We start from the raw sequence: 10,291 nt of genomic DNA on the forward strand, positions 1-10,291 counted from the left end.
GCAATCAGTCACAAATTGCCCCAACAGAGGACTTATTTCCCGCCAGCCGCCAGGGAAGACCCAGGATTTAGACTCACAAACGCCACTTATTAACGAACGAATGTATTCAAACGCAGCATCTGAAACATCTCTGGGCTTTGTAATACTGTACATGCATCCCTGAGAGAGATTCACTTGCAGTTGGATGGTCCGGGTTTCGGAACCCCGGGGACATGGTCGGTGGCCGGCGCGCCAGGAGGCGGAGGGGAGGGGACCGGTACACCACAGCGGAACATAGCGACTCCGGCGACAGGTGCGTCTGGCGGGGAGGGGGGATGACACGGCCACAAGGCACAGTCGCGGTAAGACACGTGGATGATTGCGACACCGCCACGCCAGCGTTTCACCCGCACCCCACACCCATCGCCCGGGGACACGCACCCGCAAACACACGCATACGGGGGCCAATCGATAGGGAGGGGTCGGCTGGCCGGAAGCGGGCGCCGCTCCTACGCCCACCCCTGGCCGAGCGACACACCCACCGACCGGCGGCTGCCGTACCGGACACAGGGGAAATACAGCACAACACCGGAGTCGCCGCACCCGCGGACACACACATTTAGAACATGTTAAGACGAGCGACCTGTGAGCTTTCTAGAGAGCACCAACAGTCGCAACTGGTTTCTACGAGCGCAACTTTCAGTCGAGGATTAGAACAAGTGGAAAAGTGACGTTTTACGAAAGACAACACATCAGAAAACATTGTTTGAGTTTAGGATCGACGACTGCCTAGCAGAGAGATCTAGCGAGATTCGACATTGTACCCGAGAACAGCAGCTACCGCAGGATTCCGGTGTCCACCGCCGACCGAACGCCCGGCTCTTGTACTTCTTCAAACAGCCACACCGCAGTCACTGCTGAAAGCTCGCCGTAAGCTCGTCATTGGACAGGTGAGCTCAGGAAGCTCAGGCACGGCTCACAGCCAGCGTAGGAATTCACAGGTCCGGGCACAGCCACGGAACGTCTCAGTGAGGCCGGTCCGCCGACCGGGGCGGGGTGGGACCCCACCGCTCCCACCACCGGGTCCAGCAAACCAGGGAATTCATTTCAGTCATACCAGAGATACCACCGCCCTAGCAGCTCTCTCATTAATCGACAAAGGTAGTCCATGGCTGTTGAATTGCTAGATTCTATTACCCGCTAATGGCGTACAATAGCCATTGGCCATATTTGACCCAGGGTCCTAATATCACTATCTAATAGCCTACAATGACGTGCGCCTGGGTTTCCCATATTAGCAAAATACTCCCATCTAACAAACAACCGGCAGAGTTTTACATTCAACTGGCACTTGCTATGGACTAGCTTCAGTCCGGTCGGCCCGCATAATACCCCCGCTCGACGTTGGTCGGACTGCGGGCAAACTCTCCCAGCCCCAAGCCGAGCAGGGTTCCTCAGCGAGACCTGTAGTCGGGCCTCGGCGGGAAAGCGACGGCCTCAGCATTTACGCTGCACGGCGTATCGAGCTCTCAGTGAGTAGCCAGGAGTACCCGGGAGTACCGCCAGTGCCCTGGAGCACCGTGAGTCAGTGAGTGTCCGGGAGTGCCGTCAGTGCCGAGGAGTGCCATTAGGGTGGCTCATTCGGCGCTGAAGCCGGTGAACGCCTCATGCTCCTGTGGCGGCAGCCGGTACATGGTGCGTGTGTTGGCGGCCGTCACCCGCACCACCTCCTCCAGCGGGATGCGCCGCATCTGGGACACCTGAGCGGCCACGTGCAGCGCGAGACCCGGGTGAGAGAACCGCATCTCCTGCCGGGAGGGGGTGGAGGCGTCACTGGGGACCGACGGCCGGGATCGGACGGACAGAGCTAGTGTAGTTCAGAGCTGGTGTACTCAGCGGGCACCGACAGGGAACGGACGGTCAGAGGCTGGCCACTGCGGACCTGCCAGACATCGGGGAGGTAAAAGACGGACGTTAATATGGTATACAACAATATTATGGTTTTAAGGATACGATATCCGGATTCAAGGATAGGATAATCGGTGTGTAAACAATGATGTATTGTCAGATCAGCCCAAAACTATCTTTCATAAGATTTTAAGGTAAAATGCTGGGCAATCGTCTACCCAGACGCCAGTATAAGCTCTACACTTAATCAAAATTATCGACTGTTTGAATAGCATCCAGTGCTTGGAAACACTGAATGCTTACTATGCGAACGTCACGTCACATATGTTTCCAGCCTCACACATACAGTACAAAGACCATCATACCGTCCTGAGCCCCCTTCCCGACCCCCGCCGAGGCTCACCGATGCGTCGCGCCGGTAGCAGCTGGGCACGAAGTAGGGCGCGTCTGTCTCGAGCAGCAGCCGGTTGAGCGGCACCTCGGTCACCAGGAAGCGGGCTTGTTGCGCGTGCGGGTTGGTGATGAGCGGCGTCAGGCCCACGTAGCAGTTGGGAAAGGCGTCCATCCAGCGGCGCACCATCACCCAGTTGCCGGTGATACAGTGCCGGTGGATCAGGTGGTCACGGGGCACCATCTGGGGAATCAACAATATGATGATATTATCACGTATCACCAATTTCCGCAACTATTGTAAAATATCGAAACTTTCCTTTAGTTACGCATAGTAACGTAAGCACCACAATTTCAGTCTCCCGGCCTGAACTATTTTGTCCCGCTTTAAACCGACCCACCAGTCCCGTACACTGATCTTAAACACCAAAAACGACACCAACACCAGCACCATCCACCACACACATAACCAAAACCAGACTCTTGACGCCGTCCCCGACACCGTAACACCAGCACCACTGCCCGGACACCACCATCACCACCCCGGCCGCGACACTGCCGCCCGCGGTCACCGACCTCGAGCGCAATGTCGAGCGCGTCCTGTTCGGCGTCCCGGACGTGAAGCACCAGTGGCAGGCCCAGCGCCACGCCTATCGCCAGCTGGCGCCGGAACACCGTCTTCTGCATGTCGTGGCTGGTGCTGTTACTGCGGGGCGCGGCGGCACAGCGGGCGGCGTCACCAGGCGGGGCGCCGGGTCATAGGACAGCAGCGGGATAGCAGGCGGCGTCACGGGGGGGGGGGGGGGGGGGAGCCGGGACGGGGTGCCGGGTGACAGGGAAGGTCACGGGGTCAGGACAGGTGCTCAGTCACAGGGCGGATTCGGCGTCAAGGGGAGCTGATACTGAGCGAAAAGGCGAAGCAGCACAAAACATGCAACGTGGGAACGGAAATGGCTGTCCCAAATGATTTTCCGGTTAGCACTGTTGAGCTGAGCGAAACGCGACAAACAGGAACCTAAGCCACTCGGCGCAGAAGACCAGCAGCACCGGGACATGCGAAGCAGTATCACATTCACCAATCACCACATCATACCCTCAACACCTCAAACAGCTTCCACGCAGCGGAAACTCACCACTCCACTGCCTCCACAAAACCCGACTCGCTTGGTGGAGTAGTTAGTCGGAGTCCAGTCCCTCCATAACACCCCACTCACTTTGTAGAGAAGTTAGTCCAAGTCCCTCCACAAACCCGACTCACTTTGTGGAGTAGTCGAGTCCGATCTCGCCCAGCGCCACCACGTTCTTGTTTGACCGCAGTATGTGCTCTAGCATCTGTTCGGAGACCATGGTGAAGTCTCGGACGCTGTGCGGGTGGCAGCCGAACGCGGCCCACACACCCGGCTCCTCCAGTATGCGGCTCCACTCGGCGCGCTGGTAAAGAGAGGGACAGACGGGGGAGGTCACAGGGAGTCGGGGGACGTCACAGGGGAGGTCACAGCTGGCAGAGGTCACAGGGAAGGGTCACAACGAGGAGTCACAAGAAAATTACACGAGTAACCTGGTTACGTCCACTGCCACAGGACAAATATTCAATCCACATAACACATGACTTTATACCCCTACAAAAGGATAGTAGAACGCTTTGATCCCGGCTAAAAGGACCGTAATCATTCCCGCTGTCGCCAACTACGAGCAGTACCACGACCCGCCCTAGGCCGCCGTGCTCCACCCTGGACCTGCCGCCGCCGCCGCTCCGCCCCACCGGCTCTCACCCGGTGCCAGTAGTTGGGGTCGTCGCAGTGCCGCCGCCCCGCCCCGCCCGCTCTCACCCGGTGCCAGTAGTTGGGGTCGCAGAAGACAGCCACGCAGCCGGCGAAGCTGGCCGGGAAGGTGGCGGACGCTACGCGGCGCCGGAACTCTGTCAGAGTGTTGGAGCGCAGGCCCGAGCCGAACGCCTGGTCGCGACGGAACAGAAAGTCCAGGTGGCAGTGCGAGTCGATGAAGCCGACTGGCAGCCGCAGGCCGACCAGTGACTCCGGGTCGTAGGCCGTGGTGATGCCGGCCCGGCAGCCCATCCGGCGCCGGAACGCCTGGGGGGAGACGGCGGGTCACCGGGCCGGTCACCGACAGCGCCGTTAGAGGTATGTATGGTTCAGGTTAGAACACAGCTGCACTGTCTGGTAGTCTCGACATCATACTGACTAGATGATAAAGACATCTGCTCAAGCAAGAATCGTTAAAGGAAAAGCAAAGCCTAAAAATTAACGTGTCTCAAAATGTAAAACACAACACATCTCCGTTGGTTCCTCACCGCTATGGCCTCCGGACCGCACTTGTCCACTGGGGCGGTGGTGGGCGGCGCGCCCAGTGAGCGCCGGGCACCGCCGGCCGTCAGTCGCTCCTCGGGCGGTACGTAGCGCGGCCGGAAGCCGCCGCCCGGCCGCGGCTCGGAGCGCCACAGGCCGCCGCCGGGCCGCAGCGGCTCGCGGCACGACAGTACCCGCGGCGTGAAGGTGCCGTCCGGCGCGCCGGGCACGGGAGGCAGCGTGGGGGACAGCGGGCGCCACACGCTACCCGGTGCGGACGGCGGCGTGGGGGAGAGCGGCCGCCACGCGCCGCGGCCGGCCGGCGCCGGTGGGGTGACGGTTCCGCCGCGGCCCTCGGCCACCGACCAGTGGCCGTAGTGCGGCGCACAACTCGGCGAGATGGGACCGCCGCTGGTGCCCGGCACACCGGTCTGCAACAACAGCACACGGACAGTCAGTCAAAGCGGTCACAGTCAGGGTACAGTGCTCGCACTCAAAGGTCACAGGTCAGAGGTCAACAGCGGTCACAGTGGTCACAGTCAGGTCACAGGATCACATTCACAGGTCACACGGTCGCACAGTCACAGGACGCCGTCGCACGTAGTGTCACCAGCACGACGGAGGTCACGTGATAAGAGGGCAGCAACTGAGGTTCGGGATAAATCGCAGCGGTAACACAGAATATATGGGAAAACTTCTGAGCCAGCGGAATGTCGGGCATAGTCACTAGTTAGTGACATCGTGAAAGAACCGTTTCACAGGATAGAGTGACCATCTTTTCCACTTGGATTGACGGCACTATGTCCAAATGTGCACTGTGTACCATCTACAAGTTCAAACGGCACCAGTTCAGCTACACTAGCTCGACTGAGAGGCTCCTGAAGCCCAGGTACCATCCGGCTGCCCAAATACCCCAACACTTACCGGCGCCGTGGAGGTCTTGTCTCGCTCCAGGTCCCTCAGTGACAGTTCGGCAGCCGCGCCGCCGTCCGGCTCCCACCAGTCGTTGGGCGCCGGCCGGGGGCGCACCAGCTCCTCCAGGGTGGTCTCCCGGGGCGGGGCGGGCCAGCCGGGCACACTGGGCGCCGGCCCGCCCGGCGGCGGCGGCGGCGGCGGGGGCGGGGGCGGGGCCGTCCACCAGTCGCCGTCGCTGCTGAAGCGGACCGCCTCTCGGATGGTGAGTTCGGCGGCGGAGCCGGGCGAGGGCGCGGCCGTCGCCGCCCGGCTGCGGCCGGCCACCTCCTGCAGGCTCGGCCAGTCGCCGGCGCCGCTCGCGGGGGGCGCCTCGGGCCGCCACTGGCGCACCGCGAACCCGTCCGGCTGGTAGGTGCGCGCGGGCGCGCCGCCCGGCAGCCGCGCGGAGCCGCCGAGCGCGGCCACCGGCCGGCCCGGCACGCCGGTCAGCGGTGAGCCGGGCGGCAGCGGGATGGCGCCGACACACACCGGAGGCGGCGCCGCCGGCTCCGAGCCGCTGACCGCCACCTGACGGCACACGGGGTCGGGTCAGCGCCGGGGCACCGAGGAACAACGTCAGACGCAACCAGATGCAGGGACATAATACAACGGCTCTGAATGACACAAATTGTTAGAGATCTAGTGCTCTTTTCAGCGGTAAAATACCCCTTGCGAGCACTGAGCAGACTGAGTATGAAAGTCACTGTAAGACTGCCGCGGAGTCGATGGAAACCCCGACTTTAAAAAAGCCGTAAATTTCGGGCGCTGCGGAAGTGGCAAATACCCCAAGCCCAAGCCCCCCCCCCCCCCGATCCGCCCGTGCTCCCTTCCCTCACCTTCATGACTAAATCCTCCTGGCTCTGGTAAAACACCCCAGTCACCTCAGGGTCGCCGGGGTGCGGCTGGAAGGCGGTCCGAGGATTGGCGGCAGGGCGGCTCCAGTGGCCGGGGTCGGACTGGACGCTCTCCACGTCGTCACCGGACGGTGGAAAGAGGATACGGGGGGCGGGCAGAGCGGACGACTGAGAGCAATCCTGAAAAGAACACGCAAACATTTTTATGATAAAACGAAATAGTGCAAGGCATAGGCAACAAAACTATCAAAATCAAAACATAAATATCAATATAAAAATCAACATAAATATCAAAACATAAATATCAATACGAATCAAAGAACAAAAGAGCACTAACTCACCAATACAGTAGCAATTTTTACATTTTTGTTGCATGCAAAACACATGTATTATGTAAATAACGTAAAACATCCCACCATAGTCAATTACGAATGTCTTAAAAGCCACAGCCAGCAGGCACCGATTCATGTCTCACAAGCAGTGCCATCGTTTGCGCTCGACTAGACGGCTGCAGCTATTCCGGACAGCCGCAGCCCCCGACGGTCCCTCCCCGTCTGACCCCCCATCCCTCTCACCGAGTCAGGCCTGTGCGGCGTGTGGGCACTGTCGCGGCCCAGCCGCTCCCGCAGTGTGTCAGACACCACCTGCCGGAACCAGGTCTCGCCATCCGTGGCCACCGTCGGGCCGCCGTCCGCCGCCGGTAGCCAGTTGTCGTTCTCGTCCACAGACTCGGGCGCAGGGGCCGATACAGCCTCCGCCTCCGCCGCCGGCGAGTGCTGCGGATACTGGGGGAGCGGGACGCGGTCAGTGACCACTGATCAACGAGCAAGTGACGAACATGGTAACGTGTTCACTAATGGGTCTGTGTCCAGAGGTCGACTCTTTTCGACAACGGGGGCCATAATTAGATTTGAACGTAGACTAGAACCAAGAGAATAATTGTATTATTGCAGCTATTTTTAAGTTTAGCTGTATGAGCGGGTAGCCTAAGACCGGTACTCACAATGAGCAGAGCATAGTGCAGAGGTCATTGTGGTCTTACCCTTTAGGTACCACTGGTCCTAAGCTCTACTGACCAACCAAGAAATGGTGAGCACAACGTAGAATTCAAGGTTCGAGCTCGGGCGTTTTACGCGTCCATAAAGTAGGGCAAAGCCCGTCTCTTCACCGCTCTCCTCGGGCCTATAACGTCTTACGTCACCACTGCCTCTGACAGTCAACCATCCTCGTCAGGACCAGCTGTTCTAAAATTATACCATACTGAGCTGACAGTAGGATGTGGCCCATACCATACCAACTTGACTCAGTCGTAAGTCGACTCGTGCTAACTCACCTGTACCGTCACAGTGATGGTCTCCACCGAGCTGGCCGACTCGCCCCGGTCCTGGTTGTTGCTCGCAGGCTCGCCGCGGTCCTGGCCGGCACTGACCACGCCCTCCATCTCCTCCTCTGGCGTCCCATCGACCACGGAGCGGTCGTCCTCAGGCAGGCGCCGGTCACCACTCGCCGCCGTCTCTGTCCCGTCCGCCGGCGGAGTGGCGGCGACGAAGCCACCTCCTGCCGCCGGCGGCGACTGCCTGCCCCGCCGCGGCTCAGGCCGCTCCACAGGCGGCAGCGGCTCGTCCTCCCAGGTGAACTCGTCAGACCCCGAGCTGTCCCGTCGGACGGCCGTGGAGCCGGCGCCGGCGGCCGCTCGGGCCGCGACAGGCTTAGTGCTCCTCTGACAGGAGTTTCCTCCGGTGCTGGCAGCCGGTCGGGCCGGGGCAGGCTGAGAGTTTCTCTGAAAGGAGTTCCTTGCTACAGCAGAGGCCGGGGCAGGCTGAGAATTTCTCTGAAACGAGTTCCTTCCTACAGCAGAGGCTGGGGCAGGCTGAGAGTTTCTCTGAAACGAGTTCCTCGCGGTGCCAGCGCTGGTGGCCGCTGGGGCCGGGGCCGGCCGAGTGTTCTGACAGGTACCGGCGCCGGCGGCCGCTGGGCCCGAGGCAGGCTGACAGTTCCCTCCGGTGGGAGCGCCAGCAGGTCGCCCACCGACTGCGGTCGCCGGACGACTGGCGGACGCGGAGGGAGGGACCGGGCCGCGGCCGCACCGACTGCCGCCCGCGGCTGCCGATCCCCGGTGGTAAGGTGCTGGTCTCGGCCCAGCCTCCGAGCGGTGCTTATCCTGCGGGAACGCTGTCCATGGTTCGGACGTGAACGGGCGCGGCCGGGAGTCTTTCTCTGACTCAGGCAACGGCTGTGAAGGTGACTGGACATGAGCTGCATGCGACTGAGCAGGGCCCGGTGCCGGGGACCGAGGGACCTCCAAGTATCTTCTATGTCTATAACTCCTCTTCTTTCTCTTCTTCGACGTTGAGTTCATCTCCGGACTGGTTGCATGCCGTCGCCGGCTGGTGGAGAGTTTGCAGCGCTTCTGGTCGCCGGTCAGAGAGCCGGGCCGCGAGCGTCGCTTGCTGCCTGGGGCAGCGTCCGGGCGCGGGCTGTCGACCGAGCCGCGGGCCGGCCCGGGCGCGTCCGCTTCCAGGGTTGCTGGCTGGTCGGCCGGCAGGCTAGCACCTGCAGAACAGCGAGCCGAAAACAGGGGTGTCTCCAGTCTCTAGAGCCAAAGAGCATTTTACATACATAAGTAGTTACCAGTCTGCAAAACGTGGCAGGGGTCGACGAAATCTTGTCAGGGCAGACACTGCGGGGTAGGGGCAGATTTTTTTATTATAAATTTTGTCCGAACCTTTTGATGGGAAGGATTCACAAGGACAGAGCCACCGCTAAGCGAAGCTTGTTGCGATGACCCTGCCCTCTACCCTCCGATCGCGCAATTCCAGTTCTATGGCAGAATTTAGAGTCCAAAGTTTAACGTGCGCACAAAGCCGCGCACGGCCGGTCCCCTCGCTGACTTCGCCTGGCTACGGCCTGCCACCAACCGCAACCATACCTGTCAGGAGGCCCATAAATGTCGAGCGCCCGTCGCGCTACGAACCCGGACTGTTATAACCGGGAACGCGTGCTCTCACCACGCGGAGTCCAACGCTCTAACCAACTGAGCTACGGGACCGGCAGATGGGACCTACAGATGGCCCTGATGAAGATGCTGCAGCACTGATGCCGCATTCGTTCGGCGTTCGAGAACCATTTTCGTACGCATTCAAGCAGCTTAACCAGTAACCACTATGGGTGATCCCCGGGAGCTACCAACACGGCCGATTGTGGACGGCTGAGGTTGGATGCCAACTTAATAGGTACTCTGCTTAATGTCACGCAGTATTATACACAGTTTAAATGTCACTCATGCAGCGGCTATATTCCCATTTAGGGTGAAACTGATTTCTGCAGGATCCCGGAATTGGCAAAATTCGGAATCGGGATCGGGATTAAAAACCTGTCGGGATCCTGGGATTGCAATATCTATCAGCAATGTCACATTTTTAGAAGAAACACTAACTGGGAAGAACACAAAGGAACACTAATTCATATAACTTAAAACAACGTGCAAATTTTTTGTAAAAAAGTTGGTTTTATTAGGTACCGCAACTGACTCTAACGTTAGTGCGGGTTACGTAATAATACAATTTTTTTTTACTATATTTGATATACAGTGAATCAATGGTTGAATGGCTGGAGTGGGCAGGGTGTTGGGTGATGACCATATATGGTCATAATTGGAAAACTTCATCTTTTCCATGCATCCTAGCATTCAAATGAAAAAATAAGGCATAAGAATTATTTTTAGCCACTGAAGGCCTACACTCACTCGGTGAACGATGCACCGGCGGCTCTAAATCACAGAGTTACAATACAAGGTCTAACAGTGATTGGCAAATATGGCGGATTGAAAGACATGCCAAAAAATGTAAGCAGCACCATGGTTTTAAAATGTCATTATTTCTATTATTTTGAATTTGGTTT

General features: G+C 59.1%; 2 protein-coding genes across 2 annotated transcripts; both read right to left on the reverse strand.

Annotated features, from left to right (window-relative positions):
* Window positions 1-86: 86 nt before the first annotated feature.
* Window positions 87-5,677, reverse strand: LOC122370146 (putative deoxyribonuclease TATDN2). Its single transcript, XM_043345497.1, has 7 exons — window positions 5,508-5,677; window positions 4,589-5,014; window positions 4,107-4,367; window positions 3,536-3,708; window positions 2,854-2,983; window positions 2,291-2,521; window positions 87-1,787 (listed from the first exon to the last, which is right to left on the reverse strand). The coding sequence occupies exons 3-7, from the start codon at window positions 4,350-4,352 to the stop codon at window positions 1,617-1,619; spliced, it is 951 nt and encodes a 316-aa protein (XP_043201432.1). The 5' UTR covers window positions 4,353-4,367; window positions 4,589-5,014; window positions 5,508-5,677; the 3' UTR covers window positions 87-1,616.
* LOC122370140 (mucin-19-like) lies at window positions 4,591-9,072 on the reverse strand. Its single transcript, XM_043345481.1, has 7 exons — window positions 7,725-9,072; window positions 6,967-7,176; window positions 6,374-6,571; window positions 5,748-6,065; window positions 5,508-5,630; window positions 4,778-5,014; window positions 4,591-4,617 (listed from the first exon to the last, which is right to left on the reverse strand). The coding sequence occupies exons 1-7, from the start codon at window positions 8,748-8,750 to the stop codon at window positions 4,591-4,593; spliced, it is 2,139 nt and encodes a 712-aa protein (XP_043201416.1). The 5' UTR covers window positions 8,751-9,072.
* Between the last annotated feature and the right edge of the window lie 1,219 nt (window positions 9,073-10,291).

This window comes from Amphibalanus amphitrite, unplaced genomic scaffold (genome assembly GCF_019059575.1).
Source record: "Amphibalanus amphitrite isolate SeventyFive unplaced genomic scaffold, NRLGWU_Aamphi_draft 001102F_arrow, whole genome shotgun sequence".
Lineage (NCBI taxonomy): Eukaryota > Metazoa > Arthropoda > Thecostraca > Balanomorpha > Balanidae > Amphibalanus > Amphibalanus amphitrite.